General features: G+C 54.9%; 1 protein-coding gene across 1 annotated transcript in view; it reads left to right on the top strand.

Annotated features, from left to right (window-relative positions):
- CCDC33 (coiled-coil domain containing 33) overlaps positions 1-23,762 on the top strand; it is a 41,258-nt gene that overhangs the window by 7,728 nt on the left and 9,768 nt on the right. The window contains exons 4-12 of the mRNA XM_051770336.1: positions 6,729-6,834; positions 9,091-9,215; positions 10,850-10,959; positions 11,640-11,741; positions 11,870-11,961; positions 12,106-12,226; positions 15,703-15,832; positions 15,919-16,040; positions 21,315-21,440. Coding sequence (XP_051626296.1) covers positions 6,729-6,834; positions 9,091-9,215; positions 10,850-10,959; positions 11,640-11,741; positions 11,870-11,961; positions 12,106-12,226; positions 15,703-15,832; positions 15,919-16,040; positions 21,315-21,440 — 1,034 coding nt within the window. The remainder of the gene's footprint in view (positions 1-6,728; positions 6,835-9,090; positions 9,216-10,849; positions 10,960-11,639; positions 11,742-11,869; positions 11,962-12,105; positions 12,227-15,702; positions 15,833-15,918; positions 16,041-21,314; positions 21,441-23,762) is intronic.

The raw sequence follows: 23,762 nt of genomic DNA, 5'->3' as shown, positions 1-23,762 counted from the left end.
AGAAAGCATCCATGCCTGGGCCCAGAGAGATAGCCCCTTCCTATGCTGTGTCAGCAAACCACAGAAATTCTTCCCTGAGGAAGAGGCAGGCCCTGGCACAGGTTGCCCAGAGAAGCTGAGGTTGCCCCATCCAAGGCCAGGTTGTCCAAGGCCACGTTGGATGGGGCTTGGAGCAACCTGGTCTGGTGGAAGGTGTCCCTGCCCATGGCAGGGGAGGTGGAACAAGATAGGCTTTAAGGTCCCTTCCAAGTCACCATTCCATGATGATGATCCCACAGGCCTTCCACTGACACAGGGAGACCATGGCATTCATCCTGCAAAAGTCCTTTGCTTTGAAGGGGCAGCATCCTGCTTCAATCACATCCGTGCTGGCAGGACCACGGTGCTGGGGATGCCTGTCGGTGCAGCTCGATGCTCCCCTCCCAGGGGCGGGAGCAGGGGTCGGAGGGAGAGGAGTGCTGATACTGTTTTAATCTTCCTTTTAACTGTAATTGTGTTTGCCTGGCTCCCCCGAGCTCGTTCCAGGAGATGCATTTTTCCCAGCTAGATTGCTTTCCTTGTTTTGCTCATTGGAGACAGGCCGGGGCCTGTGTCGTGCCAGCTCTGCATTAATAGAGCCTCAAATGAGATTTCACAGCCTCAAATCTGATTAGCGCCGAGGCTCCGGTTGCTTCCAAGAGTGAGGTAGACAGATGAGGAGCCATGATGCTTGGGAGGGGGTGCAAATCCATACAGATATGGGGTGCCACGCTCTCCTCTAACACCCTAGGGACTGACATGGAGCCTGAGGGCATGGGGCAGCTGAGTTGCAACGCATCTCCCACCCCCAGAAATCTGTGAATTCAGGATGCTGGGAGAAGGCTGGTCTAGGTGAAGCATCCACTCACCCACCAGCCACCAAGGCCCTGCTGTAAACCCATACTTCACCCCATTTTGGTGCCTGATGAAGTCTAACAGCCCTCTCCCCATCCTGGTTTCCCTGTGCCTGGAGGTGCGTGCCATGATGGAGCCGACTGGCTGTTAGTTTGGCTGTTTGCCCCATTATTGAGAAATTCTTTGTGGTGTCCCATGGGCTTCTGGTGTGCTCTGACATCCCAGAGCCCTGAGCTCCAGCTGAGAGGTGGCTAGATCTGCTGGGATTTCCCCAGGGACACCTGGGAATCCAGCATCTTCAAGCTGTCTGTGCTCTGGGATGTCCTGGCCCATCGTTGGGACGTCCTGGACCGTGCTCTGGGTTGCCTCGGCCATACTCCAGGATGTCCTGGACCAAGCCTGGGGTGTCCTGGCCATGCTCCAGCCCTTCTTCATCTTCACAGCAGCACAGTGCTGGAGGTGGAACCTGTGACCTGATCCTGCTGCTTGTTTAAAGCCAAGTGGCTCTTTATTTTCCGTCCGGGAAGGGAAGCAGCTTGTTGGTGTTTAGCTGCCGTAAGGAGGCTTGAATGGAGCCTGGGGAGACATCATGTAGGAAAACTCACACCAGCCCCAGTCCATCTTCACTTATGGAGCCTACTATTATTTTATGGAGTCTCTGGAGGAGGATAAAGCTGACACATTCCCAACAGCTACTCATAAATTGCCAGGAGCAGGGAGGAGCTTGGGGCTGTTGATGATTCTGTGACAGCATCGCTCCCGGCTTTAGCTGGCACTGGGAGGCTCACTATAAAGGACCACAAGGGTACTGTTCCTTCTATGGTAGGACAGGGACTGGAGTCTCCTCCTGCATCACCCCAAGGAGCTCTGGGAGGGCTGGGATTGGAGTTGAGGAGGTGAACGCTGCAGGCCTACAGCCCCAGGCTCTCCCTCTGAGCTTATGCTGCTCCATGAAATCAAAATCCAAGGAGAATTCTGAAATCACCGACCTTCTTCCAGGGGGGAAAACACAACCAGTGGTCTCCAGGTGTGGGCAGGGGCTGGAGGAGCCCCTGCAGTGCCGTGCCTGGAGGTCCCTGCTGGCTCCCAGCCCGGGCTGCCCTGAACTAAACGCCGGGCTCTTGAGGCTATTTATGTCTTGTCAGCTCGCAGCCAGAAGCAATTTAATCTTGGCTGAGCGCTGCTGAAAAGGAGCTGCTGGGCCCCGGTGCTTCGTTGGAGATGATAAAGAGTTGATAGAAAAACAAATTACGACGATGGCGGCTCAGACGCCGTTAATCAACCTCCCCGCAACAGCGCGGTGTGAATAATTAATAATCGTCGTTAAGGAGGATTTAAGGGCGGCTCGGGGTTAAGGTGCTGCGTGGGATCAGGGCAGAGGGTTGCGGGAGATGCTCACGATGCTCTGCAGAAGTCGGTCGATTCTCCAAAGCTCCTCAAAATGTTCCAAACGTGGTGTCACCAGCTTGGGCACACTTGAAATACATTTTATCTCCACCTCCGCAAGCTACAGGTTGCAGACTCCTGGGGGAGAGCACATGGCTTGGAAGGATGGAGAAGCTTTTCTCCCGCTAAGAGGGAGCTGTAAACAAGCGTGGGCTTTACCTGGAACTGTAGGGTAGAGACACTTCTTCCTTTTGGGAAGAAACACTGAATCTCCTCCTGGCTTTGAATAGTGACTGGGGGTTTTTTTTGGGTAGTTAATCACAGGCTTGTTGGGGGTTTGAGGTACTGGTTGCCTGAGAAGCCTGGCATTGTTCACACCTGCTATTTTAAAAATGGTTTGTTCTCCTGCTGAGCTTTATTTTGCTTAAGCACTTGTGAATTTTCTGGTAAAACCCTCACTAATTATCCTGCTGTCACTGTTGCTGATGGTAAAACCAAGGGAGATGTAAATACAGTGGTGGGAATGAAGACGTGCACTAAGAAACCTGATTCTGTTACCTGGAATGTGAAAGAAAATAGGGAGAATATAAGAAAATGTCCTAAAATAGTGATCTGGAGCAGTAAATAAGGATGGGGAGGTGGGACACTGGCCCAGCATCACAGCTTATGTCCAGGGCTCCCCCCCAGAGCAGGGCTCCATCAGAGAGCTCCAAGGTGTCTGTGCAATTAAAGCAAGGTTGTTTCTGGGCTCTGCCAGCTGGAATTCCTCCAGATGGGGATTTTAGTGAATATTTGGCAAGGTTGGATGAGGCTTGAAGCAAGCTGGTCTAGTGCAAGGTGTCCCTGCCCATGGCAGGGGGTTAGAATGAGATGAGATTTAACACCCTTTCCAACCCAAACCATACTGGGATTCTGCGATATTTGGGATGAAAATGTTCACTGAAATTCCAGAACTGGAGCCTGAACAGATGCTCTCTTGACAGGATAGAGGGGTCTCCAGGGAGAGCATCCCTGCCTGCGTGCCTGTGCCTGCTTCCTGCCTGCAAATCTGGCACCATGCCCCTGCAAAACCCCCAACCATCCTTGCCCTCTCTCAGTGATGGATTGGGATCCATTCTCTACTCTGCTCTGCAGGTCAGGGGATCCTCCCCCACTTTGTGTTTCTGCTCCTTCAGTGCCACTTCCTGGCTGTCAGTGACACCAAGGCTGTCCCAGCCCCAAGCTCCAACTGGTTTGTGAGCTGACAGGAAAAAAAAGGCGGGGGGAAGAAAAGCTGATTTACATGTTTTTCCAGACTGCCGCTGCTCAGAGCACCCAGATTTCCATGCCACAAGTGATCCTCAGCTTTGGGCATGTTATCCCTCATGGCAGTGGGTCACCAAGCCCACCACTGCTGCAACGGGGCAGCCTCGGGAGAGACGAGGGAGAGACATGGGAGTGGTTTTAGGACAAAGCAATCCCTCATTACTGAGTTGGGAGGCACAGCCACGTGTCGGAGGGGATTTGCAGGCAGCGGCTTTGAGGAGCCCGCGGGCTGCTCGCCGGGCTGGAGCTTTTGCTTCAGCCCCAGGAGGTCCAAAGATGCACGAAGGGTTTGGATTTCAGGGTCTGAAGTGGGGCAGAGTGGGTTTTAACTCCTTGCATCCCCAGAAACGTGAGATATTAGATGGATTAACGCCGTGTGCTGCAGAGACGGTGGCACTGCAGGACGCAGGGGGTGGGGGACAGCACCGTCTCTCACTTGGCCGGGGTGTGATGGGAGCAGGAATGGGATGCGTGAGGAGCAGCTTGTGGCTCTGCTGCTCCTTATCACATCAGCTGGTGGGAATTAATGAGCTGGGGTGGGGGGAGCCACTGCACTCCTGCCCTTCCCCCCAGATTGGGCCGAGATCCCAATTCCCGGCAGAGTCCCTATAAATTGCTGAGATGTCTGGGCTGGTGACAAGGGGGAGCAGGGGGATGACAGGAGCTGGAGAGGAGGGTGTTTGTTAGGAGGTCAGAGGGACATGGAGGCATAGAGGTGTCTTAGATGGTTAATCCCTGTTTTGGTGACCTGGCCTGGGATTTGTGGACCCCAGTGTAGCTGCCCCCTATGGCACCATGCTGGGCAGGGGTGCTGGGATGATTTCACCCTGTGCAGGATCCTCTGATGCTGCTGGGTGTCCTCCCAGAGAGCCTGGCAGCACTGTGGCACTGCTGTGACATGATGACATCAGTGGTGTGGAGCCACAGGGGACAGGGTGTGGGCACACCGGGGACAGGGAAGAGGCAGCTGTGATGGGAATGTGGGGGGGACACTACCTCCCTGGCCTGCTCTACCTCATATGGGACCAGTTTGGGATGTGGGGATGTGCTGGGATGAAATCTGGGCTCTCAGCACTGAGCTGGGCCATGGGGACGAGGTGGGGTGACAGGGACATGGCTGCAGCCCTTCCCACCTTCACATATCCTCACTCGCTCCCAGCAGGTATCCAAGTCCCCCGCTGTGACAGAGGGTCCTGGGCACACATCCATGGCTGGTGGGGGACATGTGGCCCCCCTGGGGAAGGAAACCATCACCATCACCCTCCATGGTGCCAGCAACCTGCCGACCACACGCGAGGGCCAGGTGCCATGGCCGTACGTTGTTGTGTGAGTATCCAGCATCTGCAAAGGGGGACAGCAGGGATCGTGGGGACACAGAGAAAGGGTTTGGGAGCTGCCACCCTCTTCATGAGCCCCGGGGAGGGGGGAACCTCTCTGGCATTGCCTCCGTGAGATGCATGGAGAGGAGCCAGGACTCCTCGCTGCGATAGGGGAAGGCAGACACGAGGCACTCTGGCTTGCTGGGGTGTCAGGAAGAAAGTGTTCCTAATATTGAAAGTATAAAATGATGTCAAAGAATCCACAGGGTAATGCTGCCTGGGTTTGGGGATGATATCACAATAAATAAAAGAGTGTTTTAATAAATAAAACAGGATGTTGGGTAAGGAGGACTTGGCTCCTCGTGCATTATGCATGTGCCAGGGGACTCAATTAGCCCATCAGCTTTGGTCTGTGGTAGGAGGGAGGCCGTCCTGCTCGGCACTGCCATCCCAGAGGCAGAGGGGCTTCACTTCCCTGGAAAAGAGGGGAGAAAGCAGCTATCAGTGCCTTCAGAGCATCACCTGGCTGCGGAGCTTGGTTTTTGCAGGGCATCTCCCCAGGGCAGTGCCGGGCAGGCTGGTACCCAAGTGGATCCATCAGTGCCAAGGGAACAAGGCCGCAGGGTTGGGGTTCATCCACTGGGAACAATCAGCAGCCAGGACTGTGAAAGCCTGGAAACATCTTGTGTAAAGCAAACTGTTGCTTGCTGGGTGTTTTCCAGAGTAGAAACCCTGAGCTCTGTGGTGAAGGGGGTCCCAGGGACCGTCATTGTGACAGAGTGCCCGGTGCCAGCCCCATCAGGCATCCCAGAGGCTCCCTGGGCGGGGGGGGGATGCAGGACTCCATAATCAAGATTTTGGCAGCTGGGGCTGGCTGACATGTGAGCTGGGAGCCTCCACTGCCACCCCTCTATCACCCCATCCCCTCTTTCCCAACCCCCCCATGCCAAGGACCCGCTCTCTGCCCTGACAGCCTGAGTAACTCTACGGCAGGACTTGTCTCTATTTCCATAAACCAATTATACCCAGATGATCTCCGGAGATTTAAACATCAATATCCTAAATGATAGCACGAGGGTGGCGTGTGATTGTTGCATCTCTCTTTACATTCTGGTGCTGCTCCATCACCGCATTGCCATGGTAACGGGAGAGTGATGGAAGGGAGGGGAGGGGGGTATTAGGGATGCAGGACACATGAGGGGCCTTTTAGTAACCATAGTGAGGGAGCCAAGGCAGAAGGGAATCACTGATTGTTTTTCAGGGCACTTGCTCTTTAAGGAGAGTAGCATGTTGCAGTTAAAAGGTGGGGTTTTATGGATGGGAGGGAGAAGTTGGAGGGGGATGTGCTGGTGGCGAGTCTGGTGGCATCCAATCCCCCCCAATCAGCCAAGTGATAACCAGTGGAGCCATCCCAAGCCCAAAGTGCCAGCACACACAGCATCACCCCACATAAGGATGTGATCCAAGTGGGATGGGAGGGAGGGAACAGCACCACTGCCCTCTGTGGCTGTGCCCAGTCACTTGTGCCTGGACTCAGCATCCCACAGCGCTCCGTAGTTGTGGGCACCACTTCCAGAGATCTGGGGAGGGAAAGGTTTAGCAGAGCGAGCCTGAAAGACCTTGAGGAGCAGAAGATCCCACACAGAGGCTTTGGCTCACCCTGCCCCAGAGAAAGTCTCCTCCTCCGGGGATGCTCTGGGGATCTGGCAGCACCTTGGCTCTGCTCCTCACCCTCTGTACACCCGGAAAATCCTCCCTCCCTGCTTCCAGGGGCACCGGGGGGTTTGTTCCGCATCTTCCTTTCACTCCCGGGTGCTCACAGACAAATTGCTGCCGGACCGGCAGGATGCAGGGATGACCTTGGCGTGCCGGAGCCGGGCGTGTTTGCAATTAACGGCACAAAGCGCCTGGCCCCGGCCGGCTTCTCCTCCCCGCTGAGTACCACGGGCGGGTGAAAGGACCTCCTCGCTCCCTCCTTTCTGCTCTTCAGTGCCCAGAGAAGCAACTCAAGGTCGCTGCTGAATGCACCAGCTGCTCCCAGGCTGGGGGATGGGGGTCGGCTGTCCCCCTGCCCACGGGGGACCTGTGAAGGCAGCAGTCCAGGTCATGATGCTATGGGATGCTCTCAGAAAGGGTGTTCCTGCAAGTAAAACCTTTTGGCTCTGCCCAAAATTAAACCAGGGACTCAGCTGGTAAACCCAGAGCACTGGGGCTGTGAGATCAAGTGGTCCCCCCTTGCCACAGCATCCTGGTGGGATGAAGATGCAACATCCCAGGGTTAGAAGATCGGGAGCAGTGTAACAACTGGGATATCAGCCCCGAGAAATAACTCACCCTGTAGAGATAATAACTCATAACACCGGATAAATAAACATTCTGAAGGCTGGGCACAGCCCTGCCAAGCCCTTTGCTGGGCACCCCGGTGTCACAGCAGCGGGGTGGCTGCGTGCCGCCGTCCCCGAGCACCGCAGCCGAGACGTTGATGGGTAATAACTCCCCGGGGGCAGCCGTCTTTATCTTTTATCTTTATCTTTTATCGCAGCGGTGGGCGGATGGTGCATCCCCGCACGCACGGCAGAGCCAAGAGCCTGCCCCGGAGCCGGCAGGGAGGGATGCAGAGAATCGGAGGAGCAGCTCCTGGTGCATCCCAGCCGTGTCCTGCCCTGAGCTGTGCGATCTCATGTCTGCAGCCCCCGCTCCTGCCCCTCCAGAGCGTCTGGAGCTGGCTGGGGGGAGGATAAAACATGAAACCCTCTCTGCTCTCCGCTGTTCCAGCTGCCCCCGGCCTATTCATTTGGTTTTTGAGGCACACCCCTGTGCTTTGTGCAGTTGTGGGTTGTTTTCCTCCCCCTCCCCACTTCACAGCTCTTTTTGAATGCTCTCCCGTCCTTAGGCAAGTCTATAATGAAGGGGGCCTGTTCTCACCCCCCTGCTCCTCCTCCCACCCCCCCAGCCAAGGTCTGGCTTCATTCGGACTCAGAGCACGTTGCTGGGAGAGCAATCCCCCACAGAGCTCATTACTGGAGAGCCAAGTTTTTTTCCAGCCCCTCCAAAACAGTGCCAGCCTGATGGCAATTCCCACCTTCCAACGCTGGCCGGCTCCATCCCTGTGGGATGCAGATGGGCTTTGCTGGTGGGGAAGGGGACACGTGGGAGATGAAAAAGGAGCACGGGATGCAGATGCAGCATGGCTGAGGGCCCACTAGACCAATCTCTTCAGCAGGGAGAGGGAATGGACATCTTGCAACCACCCTCCCATCCATCTGGGATGAACCTGCTCGGTCCCACCTGGAGCTCACCCTACAGCTGGAAGGACCTTTGCGAACGAAATGATCTTTGAGCGCCCTTCCATCCCAAACCGTTCAATAATTCTATGCCTTATAATCTCTTTTCCCCCAGTGTTGGAGTCTCCAGTGACACCATCTCTTCTCAGTCACAACAGTGCCCTGGTAAACTGTCCCCAAGGGCCATGTTGGCTCTGCCCCAGGAAGAGCTTTTCTTGGAGGGGCCAGGCACTTCATCACCTTAATATCCAGAGCAACCCGTTCACAGGGGTGGGATATCTGTGTCACAGTGGGATGCCACCATCCCCTCTCACCCCATGAGTGGGAGTGCGGGGACTTGAGGTCACCACATCACCAGGCAGTGGGACTCTGCTGTGGTTTTGGGACTCCAAGTGTCTTGCTGGGCAGTGGAGACGCCCTAAAAGATCTTCCAGCCCCACTAAAAGTGTGGGGGGGATTATTATTATTAGCCAAGCTAGTGAGTAATTGGTGATTAATTGATAAAAGTGGGAGGAACAACCCCAAAACATGCCTGATGGTGACACCAGCACAGATGAAGAATTACCCAGGTCTGTAGCAGTGAACACAACCATAATTATTGCTCAGCATTGTTATGTGCCGAGTCTAATGATGACAGTCGTTAACATTCAATCTTCTCTCTCTTTTCCCAGCAGCATCTTCCCTGTCCCTTCATCAATACTGTGGATAATTAGCCTCCGGGGCCTGAAATAGCCTTTAGGATAAAAGGGGCTGCAAACCCCGTCACTGGGGGCTGGGCAGGATCCAGGAGTAAAAGCGGCACTGAATCCCCAGCAAAGCCCCCCCAGAGCAGGGGCAGAGCTTTGCTGAGGGCTGGATGCTCGTCCCTCTCCCAGCTCCCTGCTGCCATATTCCTCACCTGTTTTCCTCCCTTTTCCTCACAGTAAGACCAGTGGAGGGGCTGAGCAGAAGCGGGAGGCGTCTGGTGCATCCTCAGAGCCCACCCACACACCCACCTGGGAGGAGGAGGTGGTGCTGGAAATGGATGCCGAGGATGCAGGCTGGGCAGGTGAGAGCATTGGAGGACCGTGGGGACAGGGATGCTGGGGACCAGGATGTGGGACTCATTCCTCAAAGGGCTAATTTGGGGATAATATTAGGGAGTCCCTGCTCCTCAGGACCCCAGGCAGAGGGAACGAGCCATGTCCTGAGCTCATGGCTGTGGTGTCTGCAGGGCAGGACCAGGAGGGACGTGCCCAGGGTGGAACAGGCAGTGATGCTAGGCATCCTCCAAAGTATCCAATGGGAATCAGCATCAGAGGGGAAACACCCCCAAATCTTTCCCTACTGCCATCCCTCACCTTGTATCATTTGGAGCCACATCCTGATGCTGTTACTCCCCACGCAGGGCTGCTAAATCTGTAATTGTGATAAAACTCGTGGAATTAGGGGCCAGGATTTGATTATAAAATCAGCTCCTTACAAAATAAACGTTAGGAACCAATCTTCACATCGTGCCTAATCCCATTAGGCCCTGACCTCGGTGAAATTGAGGGTATTTTGATGTACTTTTTTGCCCCGTGCGGGATCATGAGAAATTCAGGGAGACTTGATGGAGCTTCCAGGTCTGCTCCTCCACCTCCCAGCATCTCCCAGATGTTTGGCCATGTTCATCCCCCAGGTGTTCATCCTGGAGCTGTCATCCCCAGGTGCAGCTCACAGCTTTTTCTTCCCCGGCAATACAGTTTCCATCCTTTTATCTCCCAGAAATCCCAGTGTGATCCATCATTGGTGATGACAGGCAGAAAAGCCACTTGTGTCTCGCTCAACCCCAGAACGTTTTCTCTGGCGCTTCTTCCACGAGGAGCTGGGAGAAAAGGAAAATTTCCATTTAAATGGAGCACGTGCTGTAAAGCACAAGTTTAGGGAAGCATGGACCAGGCACTTGCCTTCTTTATCCTCACTTTGGGGACATGCACAACCTGTGGCATTCCCAGGCTGGCCAAGCAGGAGTTAAGGCTGGTGCCTCGGCGCAGTCATTAAGCTGGGGGAAGGGAGGCCCAACTCTTGATGGCAGCATAAAGAGAGGGTGGTTTTCCCTTCCATCAGCTCCTTTTTTTTCTTTTTTTTTCTTTTTTTTTTCCATAAAAAGCTCCTGCTCCTGCTTGTCAAATAAATTGCAGCTTTGCTCTAATTTAAGGGAAGAACTGGGGGTGCCAGAATCCGTGGGGTGATGCTGCCATGCCAGGGGACAGATGGGGACCAGGCACCTCTAAGAGGACTGATTTCATGGTGGACCCTGAGGCAGGGAGGGCTCAGGGCAGGATGGAACCCTGCAAGCTGAGCAGGGTGGGCTGGAGGCAGGGAGGTGGATTAGATGGATCAGTAGGAAATCCTGGCTTCTTAGATGGGAATCTGAGCTGTGTTGGTGCCAGCTTCGCTCTCCTGGAATTCCCTGGGCCCTGTTCTTCATGGCTCCCTGGGATGCACATGTGTGTGTGTATTATCCTGGTCTGGGTGTAAAGCCTGCTCCTGTCCACTCCACCCTGGCCTTGTGAGGGGAAGGGCCTGCTGAAAATTAATCACTCCATTGTCTCTGTCCCTTTCTCACCCAGACCTTCCCCCAAACCTCTCCTTTTCCCTAAACCCCTCCTCTTTCCCAAACCCTGCTCATCCTGACAGCTGACCCTCTCTCCCTTCCAGTGCTGACCCTCACTGTGGCAGACAAAGCTACCAAGGAGGCACTGGGGACATTCCAGCTGCCAGTCCGGCATCTCCAGCCCTTCCAACCCCACCACTGCAGGCTGGTGCTGGTAGGTACAGCACGAACCCCTCCATCCTGCTCCTTATTCCTGCTTGTAGCTGGGGGCTGTGAGCAAAGGGAGCCTTGTGTAATGCCATAATACCGGTGGGAAAACCACATTTGGCAAGTTGGGGAAGGTGCTCAAAGAGGCTTGTGAGCTCCCTGAGAGGGAGGAACAAGGCAAGCCTTGTGCTGGGTTCAAATGTGGTGGAAAAGTGACGAGATAGCAAGCTGGGAAGTGCTTTCACCCTCAGGATCCTGGGAAGGAGAAGCAGGGAAGGACATTCATTAAACATGGGCTGCATTAATTAATGCAGGCAGGTACCCAGCCCCAGAGAAGCAGCTTTCTGAACCCCTCTATGGGCATTTCTCCAACCCAGGGACTTGGCCAGTAGCGCCCTGTACAGCTGAGGCCTGATAAACTCACTCCATTACTCCCCCAAAATCAAACTCTCCTATGCTCAGGCTGGCAGAAACGAGCTTACCCTTCCCTACATAGATTGGGAACAATAAAATATTTAAACACAGAAGGATTTATTATATTGATCTTTTCCGAGAAGGCTCAGGGGGCCACTGAGCTTTAATTATCAGTTGGTGCTTTATTGCCAGTGATGGGCTGTCCGTGCCCAGTGTCCATGTTTTGTGGCCTTGACCTTTTTCCCCCCACGCTTTGCCCTCCTCCACACACAGCCAAGGAGGCAGGACTCTGTGGGAATGGTCCTGCGTGTCACCATCACCCGCAAAAAGAGCTTCATCCCTCGCTGTGATGGACTGAGCTACGTGGCCTTGGAGGTGAGAGGTGGCCTTGGGGTCAGGGGTGGCAGGGAGGTGTGCAGGGTCTGCACCTTGTCTCCTGCTCTGGCAGCTTTTTCCCCTCCCCACAATCTCTGTCCCCTCCCCATGGACCCTCCACCTCCCAGGTGCTGCTGCGGGGGCTGTCTGTCCCCCTCACCACCCTCCCCAGGACCCTCGTGGCCGTGGCCAGAGTTGTGAGCAATGTCCAGGAGTACAAGTGAGTGATGGCCAGGGGTCTGCTGGTGACACAGGGGGACAACTTGAGCATCCCTGGTGCCATCATGCCCTCCCACGGCGCTCGGCTCACTGGGGTGGATGTGGCCCCACACAAACTGACCCAAACCTTTCCATCACTCCTCAGGCACCGCATGGAGAAGAATCCCATCTCTCATCCCAGCATCAGCCCCACCACCATCCTGTTCCCAGACCCTCCAGCAGCCGCCTTTAGCATCGCCCGAGCTGCCAACCACGGCTGCCCTCAGGTACGAGGCCGAGTATATTCACAGGGATGCAGGGATCCAGCAGCATCCTTCCCACCTGGGTACCAAAGAGCATCCCTCCTTCAGCAGGGGAGCTGAGCACCCCACGCAGGAAAAACTTCAGGGGCAAAACGATGCTTTCAGCGTCAGACATGGTCCTCACATGCAGAAACCCACAGGCAGCTCCTCGTTTGTGCCTTTGTCCTTCATTTTTCCCTCTGCTCTGCTCACGCCTCCAGCTCGAGTGCCTCCTCTCGAAGGCAGCGACCTTCTCCTCCCCGGGCCTCAAGTACCGACACACATCTTCAAAATAGCTGTTGCCAGGGAAACATCCCCTTTCCACACAGAGCATCGTCACTGGCAAGCGAGAGGAGGGCCCCGCTTTTGTTCCTGAGCCCTGCCAAAAATTGGCGAGGAGGCAGGGAGGGAGGGAGGGGACTGGAGGGCTGGTGGGGCAGGGAGGAGGCGGGATGGAGCAGCAGAGCCAGGAGCCACTGTGTGTAGCTGCCACTCCTCAAAAGCAGAGCTGCTCCATCCTTTCACCTCTGCAAAAGTGCCAGCCGAGGGCAGATGTCCGGCTGCACCCGGAGGACGGATCCAGCTGGGCCCCAGTGCCAGCGGAGCGCACGCGTTTCTCTGGCTCCATCCTCCTCCCCCCGTGCGTGGAATTTTGATCGGCTCGGAGCGAAAGGCCCTGGATCAACACATTCGGGGAGCCCATAAATAAAATATCATGGAGAGGAAGCTGGCCAAATGCCAAGTCGCCCGTGAGGCGCTGAATTATCATAAAAATCACTAGTGTGTTTCATTCAGTACAATAATTATTGGTTTATCCCTCCACTCCCCCCCCTCTGCCTCCCTGGGTTCTTCTTGCAGGTAAGAGACGGAGGGAGCACTGAGACCCTCCACTTTGGGTCTGCACCCCCAGTCCCACCATGGCAATGGATTCAGGGTACGAGTTACCCCATCAGCTCCAGACCAGATACAGGAATGAAATCCCTGTCTGCTACCCAAGACACTGGATATCTTCCCTCTCCAATCTTTGCAACCCCGAGGCTGCCGTTTCCCAGGGATATTTCTCTTTTGTAAAGGCAGCCAAAATGCATTTATTTTGGATTTACAGGCATAAATACAAACACAGACCCCCACAAAGTTGTGGGATCCATGCTCTGGGTCCCAGCCCCACATCCCTGGCACTGCTGCCAGCACCAAGCGGTGGGAGCCCAACACGGGAGGACGAGTGATTAAACCCGGCCATCTGGCCTGTGTGCTGCCTCCTCCTCCTCCTTCTTGTCCTCCTCCTTCTCCTTCTTCCCTCCACACCCACAGGGCTCAGTCTGTCTTGGCACATCCCCAAGGATGCTCTTCCTGGGGAGCTACGTGACCCCCATCTCCTGCCTCAGTTTCCCCACCTGTAGGATGTGCTTCCCTCACGGGAGGATGAACTCTTAATGCCTGGGAGGAAATGTTAGGGGAAGGTTGGGGGGAGGAGGAGGAGGAGGGAGCATTGTTGCTCCAGTTCCAGAGGTTAATGGCTTTCCCTGAGTGAACTCCTGGGCGGGCTAATCGGATTCGATAATTCTGCCAGCCCTGTGTGTCCTCTCGCCTGTCGGTTCCCATCAGCGTCTGCAGCCAACAGCACTTGGGTTCACCTTCAGCAGGGCACCCCTCTCACTCCTTTTAGGTTCCCAGGTCATTAGCCCTTCTCTGCCTGGCCGGGGCTCCTGGAGGCCTGGTCTTCCTGGCCAGGAGTAAGCTGAGACCTGCACAGAGCCGCCTGCAAGAGTGCTGGGTGCTCCCATTGGGCCAGCATCCTCTTTGTCACCAAAGGGATTGCCACACTGTTGGCAATGGCAAATCCATGGGGCCTACTACAGAAAGCTGTGCTGCATCTGTCCTCCCAGGACCAAGCTCAAGCCTTTGTGATGTTGGCCCCCTCTAAGATAAACCTCCTTCAGAGCTATTTTCCTTGGGAATTCTCCAGCTTAACCTACTTATCTGGAGCTTCTCACTCTTGTCTGAGGTCTGCAGCATCCAGACAGGCATCTGTGAGAAGGGATGGCCTCATCCCTTGGGAAGGCAGGAGAGGGGCTGTAGGCTTGGCCGCCTCTACCTCTGCTCGTGCCAACGATGCTGCCTTTGAACCGGCCGCTGGGAGATGAGCTGGGACAGCCAAAAAGGATGAAGGTGTCTCCTTCCTCCTCCTCCTCCTCCTCCTCCTCCCCATCCCCTTTGTTGTGTTTCTGCAGGTGGCCCTTGGCAGGGGGGGCTGTTGTGCCAGGATGTCTGCCCAAATCAGTGCATTGGCTCTGATGCCCCAGAACAGAGCATCCATCTGTCCCACCAAGCCAGTGGGACACAGCCTGGCCCCAGCAAGCATCCTGCCCCCTGCCCCCGCCTCTAAAATCAGGGGGGGAATCAGGAACGTCACCTCCCATCCCTCTGCTGGTGAGAGGAGCCATGTGGGCTCAGGACCTCCAACAATTGGGGTCAAATCAGCAATATGCTCCCACGTTTGACTTTTCCCTTCCCTGCTGAGGCTGAAACGGTACCATCTCCAGCGCCTCGTACAGGTCGATGCCAGGAAAAGTAACTGGAGGTGGCACTTTGTGGTTTTGAGATTTTCCCCAAAAAATTGGGCTTTCTGAGGCTGATGAAACAGCCCCATGGGCTGGGAAAGGAGAGGAGCAGCTGGAGGGTGCTGAGCTGGATCTGACTGCTGTGAGCTCCTCCAATCCGTGTGCATTTTCCTAAGGACTTTCAGGCACAGCCCGGGCTCCCAGCAGCCAAACTAAGCTATATCCCAGCTAAAAATCCCTAAGGATTCCCTGACAAATTCCTGAATGAGAGAGCCAGCCTGGTGCTGAGCCAGCACTAACAGCACTGCCTGATGCAGCCCGTCATGGAGGATTTTTTCAGGCTCTGAAGCATCCCAACCCCACATTCCCCATGCTAACACCTCCCAAGGCTGGATAATGCACCTCTGCGGCTCTCCGAGGTGCATAATGCCCATTAGCATCCCAAAACGGGAGCAGAGGGAGATACCCCCCACTCTTCCACCCTCCCCATCAAAGCAGAAATGTGCTGATGCAGAAAAGCCGATCGGCATCTCGTTCCCGCTGGGCGATGCTGGCTGAAGGGATGGAGTAACAGCATTAAAAAGGAGCTGCTGTCAATAAATTCTTGGCGTTGGGAAGTCAGTGTTAAGGTTGACCTTTGAAAAGCTGGCGGGGCTCTCCGGAGGCGAAGTGGAGTAGCCGCCGGTGGGGACAGAGTGATGCCATTTCCAACGACGGATGGCAGCTCTGGGGATAAACATGCTTCCCACTATTCTATATATCTGTCAGGTGACCTGGAATTCATGTTTGGGAAGGGCTTTTGAGGTGATAGACAGACCCTGGACACCTGCAAAGCAACCCCTTCCCACACATTAGTGCTGTGTTCCCCCACAAATACGGAATTTCCTGTTGTCTCTTAAGATATCCCGACCAGCCGGTCCCCAGGAGCAGCCATCCTGGAATGCCTCCTTCCTCTTCCAAGGCCAAGACGCTGCCACCATCTTCTCCGAAGACACGACTCTGGCAATTGAGTTTTATCCACACAAAGACGGTGAGTCTCAGACCCCACCAGGGATGCTCTCTGTCATCCCAGCTTTGGCTGCTGTGCCCTCATCCAGCTGTTCTCATCCCTTCCAGTGTGGGATGCTCCGGGCACCCTCATTCCTGTGGGATACTCGGTGCTGCCCCTCACCAGCCGTGTTTTCCAGGAGCTGGCAGCGTGCAGCAGTGGAGTGCACGTGGATGGCCTCGCCGTGGAGGTGAGAAAGGGCCTGTGGGGTAACACTGGGCAGGTGATGGTATCTACAGGTGATGGTGGGATGGTGGGATGGAAATCCCACCTCCGTGTCTGGGTGAGCAGCCTGGCACAAAACTCCCAAGCATCCCACAGGAAGCTGGGATCTCTGCTCCAAACCACAGCCCTGCACCTCTGGATGATATCTAGATGATGCCAAAGCCACCAGGAGCTCCAGTGGAAACCCAATTTGCCTCCCCAGGGCACCGACCTCCAAACCAAAACTGGAACCATCCCAACCGTGGGGCTCTGCCTGCAGCTCCTTCAATCTGAGGTGAGATGCTGGGGATGGAAAATCCCGAGGTGAGGAGGGATGGGGACAGGGACAGGGAGGAGATGGCTCTTTAGAGCTGCCACCCTCTCTCCAAACCTTTCAGCTGGGGTGGATCTGGGTTTTATCCCTTGTGCATGTTGTCCCAAGGCTCTGGATAATGTCATCAGGCAGCTAGAAAAAGCAGCATCGTTCTTGCCATCACACATCCATCGCTTTCCCAGGGATTTTGTCACATGCTCATATTCCCAGGAAATCCTGCCTGGAGACAGGGCACAGGCAGGGTATTTGGGAGAGGCTGCTCACCATCTCAGAGTGGAGAAACGCCAGGCTGGTTAACCATGGTGACAAATGTCCAGCTGTCTTCCTTCAGCATTTGTGCTCCCCAGGGATGGCACAGCAGGGAGGGAACGCGGCTGCTTTTCCTGGGGAGAAGGAAACCCCGCCAGCCCTTGGCTCCAGGTCCGTGGGCAGGTTTGGATGCGTCCACGAGCCCAATCGATCTAATTACTGCAGCCACCAGCCTCTGCTCCCATCTGCAAACCAAAAATCCTCTCCATAAAGTGAATTTGGGTCCGGTCTGGATGCTGCATCCCTGAGGAGCCGCGGTGGGCAGGGGCCGGCTGGTGGGGGGCTTTGGAGTGATTGCCCAGGGGGGTCAGCAAAAAGGGGTCTGCGTGTGATGAATTATTCACATGGGTGTCACTAAGTGCAGAATTAATCCTTTTGCTTCCAGCTGGCTGCTGCACTAAATTATCACTCGCAGTCATGCGGGAAAATGCTGCAGAATTCATTTAGCTGATTATTGTTTTGATCTGGGAGCTGCAATTTTTTTTTCTCCTCTTCCTCAACCTCTCCCATTCCGCTGCTCGAGCCCTGCCTTCCCTAATGTATGTAAGAGCTGGGAGTGGAAACAAAAAGCGAGAAAGCCAGAGCAAGCCTTGGGCTCTGGATAATTCATCCGGCAGCGGCCCAGGCAGATGGACCCGGAGCGATGCAAATCAGTGAGCGAGTTCCTACCGAGCAGGGTGAGGGCATGTTCTGCTCCTTGTTTCTTGCCTGGAGGTCAGGATTTTCTTAGGAAAATGCTCCAGCTGTCTGGCTGTGATCCCCAGCACCCCAAAACCAGCAGGTAGGGGAAGCGTTGCCTCAGCTGCATGGGCAGGGACTCTCCTGCTTTGGGCAGCCCTAGGCTTCAAGGGATGCTTGAAGGCTTAATTTCCAGCTTCTCAGCTCATGGATTAGTCTTGAGGTTGGCTTTGGGACAGCAAGAAGGGGCCAAATGGGGACCAAGAGGCACAGACAGGCAATACAGGACTCGGATGAACCTGGTGATGTCCTGGGCCTTTGTACGAGGAATGTCTCTGTGGTGCGAGGAGCCACAGCATCCCTGCCCATGCCTGGATCTGAGGAGCCCCAGCATCCCTGTTCATCCCTGATGTGTGAGGGAGCCCCAGCATCCCTGCCCACTTCCAGGTGCAAGGAGCTGCAGCATCCCTGTCCATCCTTGGAGTGTGAGCAGCCATGGTATTGCTGTCCATCCTTGGGGTGCAAGGAGCTGCAGCATCCCCGTCCATCCTTGGACAGCCATGGTATTGCTGTCCATCCTCAGGGTGCAAGGAGCTGCAGCACCCCTGTCCATCCTTCTCCATGATTTCTCACCCCACATCTCTCCCCGCAGCCGATGGCAAAGGAGAACACCCACTGAGCTCGTTTTCTTTCCTTTCTTATTTTTCCTTTACCTCAGAGAGCTGAAAATGGATAACCCAGATTGGTTGGGCTCTTTATAACAAACAGCAGCTAAATAAACCCGAGGTGCCATCTGGTACCCGGCACACTCAGAGCCGGGTGTAAATCCCGGCTGTTCCGTGGCCTCTGCAGGGATTTCACCAACTCCTACCAGGGCATGGATGCCCAGAGCTTGGTTTCAGATGCTCATATCAACCCTTTGTGCTGGGAAAGTGTCCTCAGTTATAGGGTTTTCCAGGGAAAAGGGGCTACCCACAAACTAAACTCCCTGTCTCAAAACTCTGCTACGCTTGTAAAAGCCACAGGGAAAGGGTTTGGAGCATCTGCTTTGTTAAAAGCCAAGAACCCCAACACCAGGAATGAGCAAACAGTCGTGTTACCCCAGGGAAGGGGCAGTGCTGGGTTGCAGCCTCCTAGTAAAGGCACTGAGATCCCCAGGTTTGCCCCCACCCAGCCCTGTTCCCCCCCATCTTCATCCCCTCGAGCTCCCCCTCTGGACCCCACAGGAGAACAAAAGACTTTGATCATCTCAGGGAGACAAAAAAATCAAAGACTTCAGCAAAACGCTGGTGCTTTAGCAAATTGACCTTTGGCATTCAAAAAAACCCCAGGTTTTCCAGGTTTTTTTCCAGGGGGAAAGCCTGTAGCCAGCTTCCTCCACCTCGGTACTGGCTTGGGGCTAAAGACACGACTCCTGTTTTCCCTTCATTCCAGATTTTCCTTTTTCACCCCAAATTTAGTGTCTTGCCCAAAAGAGATGAGTTTGACCTCACAGTAGCCAGTGGTAAAGCCACGTGCAGGTTCAGCAGGATGCATTCCCAGGCGATTCTGAGCCTCATCCAAGGGCTGGAAAACACACAGAGGAGGCATCTGTATTACTGAGGGATTTATTTATATCCCTGTTTAATAACCAGCCTTGTTTTACGCTTTGTTTTGGCACAACCCCACCTTGCTCAGCCCATTAATTTGGCACTTGGGACCTTGGGGGTCACCTCAAGCCTCTGCCACGAATTTGCTGAGCGCCCTTGGTCATGTCACCCGAGATGGGAGTCTGGGGACACGCTGGCACACGGTGACAGCCTCTGAAAAAAAAAAAAAAAAAAGTGAAAAGCTAGTGCCAGGGGGTTTTTTTCCAGGCAAGGGGAAAAAAAAAAAAATCAACAGGCTGGCTATTTCACTGCTTAAACAGCTTTAATTTATGTGATTGCTGCTGTTCCAAACCCGGAGCAGATCGGTGCCTGGCATAAATTGTCACAGCGCCGGGGTGTAAATTGTCACCATGCCAGCCTGGCCATCAAACCCCTTTTGGGCTGGCCAAAAGAAATGGGTTTACAATTGGCTGTGGAGTAGGGAATTGCCATGTGTTTCCTGATATTTCAGCCCGGTTGGTACTCCTCGAGCAGCAGAATTGGGATTTTATCCCCCAGTGTGGATGCTGATGCTGGTGAAAACTTTGCTTTGGGGGAATCGTACAATCATGGAATCGTTTGGGTTGGAAGGGACCTCAAAGATCATCCAGTTCCACCCCATGCCATGGACAGGGACACCTTCCACTATCCCAGATTGCTCCAAGCTCCATCAAACCTGGCCTTGGACACTTCCAGGGATGGAGCAGCCACAGCTTCTCTGGGCAACCTCGTGTCAGGGCCTCACCACCCTCACAGGGAAGAATTTCTTCCTAATCTATTTTTTTTCCTGATAAAAATTATATTTAACCCTTCCCTGCTGAGCATCTTTTCTCGGTGAGCCGGCAAAGCCCCCGAGGGCTTCTGGCACAGCCGAACTGCTGCCAGCTGCTGATCGGCACTTGCCCGTCAAACACAGCCCCCATTCCTCTTATCGTACGGAGGATTACAAGAGTCGTGATCTCGGCCAGGAAGAGCCAAACCAAGCAGGGAACGTCTTTGTTAAGGGGAATGGGTTGGTTTTCGCCGCCGGTCCCGGGGGAGCGTTCAGGGCAGCGCTAATTGAATTAAGAGCACGTTCGCTCGGGCTCCGACGGGCCACGGTGGCCGCGGCCATCGCTCCGGAGCGGCGGCAGCAGCTGCTCGCCGGCCTCCGTAATTGCAGCCAGAGCCTAAACTGTTGCATTTTGCATGATGCTGCTCCCCCGGGAAGGGGGAGAGTGGTGGGGCGGGGGGGCGGCTTCACCCAGCTTTGATGCTGGAGGAGCTCGGCTGAGGTCGGGGCCGGCGGCGGAATGAAAGGCGGCGGCTCGGGGGATGATGCTGCTGATGGTGTTAATGAGGCAGCGGTGGGGAAGGGCACGGGGCGCCTCCGGACACCTCCTGCTGCAGAGGGGGGATGCGCCCGCCCTCGTTATCCGCACTAACGAGGCGAGGCCGGGCGCAGGCACGGAGGAAAACCCAGAGAGGGCCACTTTGCCGTTGCCCATGCCTGTGGCCAATTTGGAGAGGGCATCCAGGCTGATTGCTCAGCCGCCGGAGCCAGGAGAGCAGCTGGAAGGTGGGGAGCGAGGATTTTCTGGGTGGGTGCGGGGATACCATGCCTTGATACATGAATCCCAGCGCCAAGGCAGGTCCTCATCACCCCGGGAGCCAGGACTGGGCAAGGCTCCGTATCTGTGACCTTGCCACTCAGGTGGCAGCGAGGAGCACATGGACTCCATCGTTTATTCCATTAGATCCTGCTTCCCCCTCTAACTGGATTAGAGGGGAGTCTATAAAAGCCAGGCTGGCGGGAGGAGAGCAGGACGCGCAGAGCCGGGAGTGGGAAATGAGGGGCAGGGAAATCACATTACTACTGCCAGCAGCTTCTGGCAGGGCTCTGGCAGGGGTTGTTGGTGTGCCTGAGGGGCTTATCCAGCAGGCACCCAAGGTGGGGGCAGCACCAGCTGGCAAAGTGGTTTCTAACATCCCATTGCACCTTCAGGACCTGGATACCCCCCTCCCACTCACCTGAAGGATGAGGATGGGCATGGGCCTGCTATTTCCATCACCACAGGCACAGAACTGCCTCCTTCTCCTCCTTCTCCACTTTGTCACGTTGTCACCTCGGGGATCCCCTCTCTGCCCAAAACTCCCCTCGTAACTTCCTCTTGGCCGACCCACAGCTCTTCCCCATTGCTCCAGTGGCACACTGGGGGTGTGGATGGGGGGACAGGAGACATGCAGTGGATGCAGATCAGCCCAGATGCCCCCTCCTTGCCCCTGTCACTGCATCCATCCATCCCACAGACCATTGCCTCTCCCTCCCCAGAGACCAGCAGCATTCCTGACCCCGTCAGGCAGCGATGCCCTCCCCAGCCTGGACCCTGCCACACTCAGCACCCTCCAGAGCAGCGAGGAGCCACTGGCGACCCCCCTGTACCCACTTGATGGCCAGGTAAGGACCCACGAGGGCATCCAGAGGTGCTGTGCCAACACCCTGCCCATGGCATCCAGCCTCCATGAAGGCACACACCATCTTCATAAAGGTGAAAAACAAGCATAAATCCCAATTTTTAATCCCTCTTCCAATGTATGCATTGCTGGGAGTGGCCGGTTTTACCTCCAGCCTGGCTGTAGCAGTGATTTCTTGTGTTGTGTGGAGCATCCCTGGTATCCAGCTGTTTTGGGGTGGCACAGGGTCTGGAGGGGGGACATCATCCCATCACCTTGCTGGGGGCAGTGCTTCAATGCACCAGCTTCGATCTAATCGCTCAATCCCAAATTCATTTAGCAAATTCTCTCCTATTATCACTGCATTATGTGGGAGAACCCAGGCACCTCCAGCTCGTACCTTTCGGCTCCAGGAAAAAAATAAAAGCCAGCTGTTCTCCTCCTCCAGCCCTTTGTAGTGACAAATGGAGCCCTTGGATGAATTTAAACCCGGCCCTCGTGGTCCTAATGTCTTCCTGTGCTTTAAGCCATCTGGCTTTAAAAATAACAGGTTGTTAAAGCCCAATTCTGCTTATTAAATAGCTTGGAGAGAAGGGGTGGAGGGGGCCCATTCTTTCCAAAACCCCACTTATTTCCCCATCAGTGGCTTCCCAGACCCCACCTTCAACCTGCGATTCAGGCAGCAAAGCAAGAAGAAAATTAGCAATAAAATAACCACCATAAAGAAAAGAATAATACTACAGCAAAGCTATTTGTTTTTCCTCCAGCTGTTTTAATTCCTCCAATCCACTGAGCTTTATGACTTCCCTTTCCACGGCTTCTTTATGCTCAACCTAATAGAAACCCATAACGGGGCGTGCGGGGGCGGGTACCACAGCACAGCTTAAATGCCATCGGGGCGTGAGCTCCGAATTTGATGGATACAATTACCCAGGGGCTCTGGAGAAGCCCCAGCACCCTCCAGACCTGCAAAGGATCCAGCCCAATGCTCCAAGCAGCCTCAAATTCGGCTTGCTGCATCCTCACAAGAGCATCCCTGCGAGGATGGGTGGGAAGTGATCTCAAGGATGTTTCCAGCATCCAGTTTTAAAGCCCGAGTGGGGCAACAGGAGCCCAGAAATGTTTTGCACAAGGTCTGGGCACCCCTGCACGAGTATTTTCTCCTTTTCTGTCTAAAAAAACCCATTGCTGGTAGGATTAATATTTCCCCTCACACGCACAACCTTTGGCAGCCGTTTTCTTTCCTTTGCTTTTTTTCTTCCCCCCCTAAAGCACAAATTATTTTCACTTGGCTTGCACTGTGGCGCGGGGGGATTTGCTTGGAAAACCCGTCTCCTGACAGCCCCGGGAATCGGGGCTGACACCCTACTAATGGAGCGTGTGTGCGGGAGGGAGCCGGGACGTGACAGCCCCCCCGGCGGCGGGGTTTGGGGGGGCCGGGGGGGAAGCACTCGGCTGATCACAGTCCTGTCACTTCTTCCCACTCCGCTCGGGCTGATCAAACCCGGATCCTCATCCCTACCCTGCGGCTTTGGAGGTCCTGCTCTGGATCTGCTCGTTAACGCCTTCATTAGAAAGTGGGAAAACAAAGCGATGAGGAACATTGTCGGGGATGGGGTAACCCTCCTGCTTTTCCACCTCCCACGGGGGTGGAAATCCTTTGTGCCGGGACATTAACATCCCCCCCTCCCCGGGCTTACCAAGCTTTCCTGCTGGACGAGCTCTCCGACTTTAGGCTGAGCCTTGTGCTGGGCTCAGCCTAACCATGTTTTCCTACCCTCCTGCCCTCTCCCGGAATAGATTTGTGCCTCTCTTACCAGCTGATGAATAATTTACAAGCAGCACTTAACGATTAGGGGGGCGTTTTCTCCAGCCTCCTCAAACATTTGCTTCTCCTTCAAGCCTTTCTTTCCCCACTCCCATCACACATATTTACCTGACCTGTCGATGCAGGGGGATTTACAAGCCACAGGGTCTCTCGTGGAGCTGGGAGAAGCAAATGTCGTATTTTTTTCCATGATGGTGTTTTGTTCCCAGCACTGCACCTGTACTGTCAACTCCATCACATAAGAGCCCAGATGTGCAGTTGGTCCCCAGAAATATCCCATAGAAGAGGAAGCCGTGATGGAGGGGGGGGATTTCTCGCTTCCCAGCAGCATTGGAGTCCCTTTGCTGGGCCCATATCCAGTTTCTGTGTGATTTCCGAGGAAGAGGGGGGGCTTTTGCACCCACTGAGCAGGGTCTGCTGCCTCAGCAAGCTGGGAGGGGACACCCAGCATGGTGTGGTGCTGCTGGGCCCAGCAGCTTCTTGGAGCTGGTGCCTGAA

This window comes from Manacus candei, unplaced genomic scaffold (assembly GCF_025592945.1).
Source record: "Manacus candei isolate 608988 ecotype Guabito, Panama unplaced genomic scaffold, ASM2559294v1 h1tg000119l, whole genome shotgun sequence".
NCBI lineage: Eukaryota > Metazoa > Chordata > Aves > Passeriformes > Pipridae > Manacus > Manacus candei.
The sequence above is the reverse complement of the archived record's forward strand: the minus strand, read 5'-3'. Positions and strand labels throughout refer to the sequence as shown.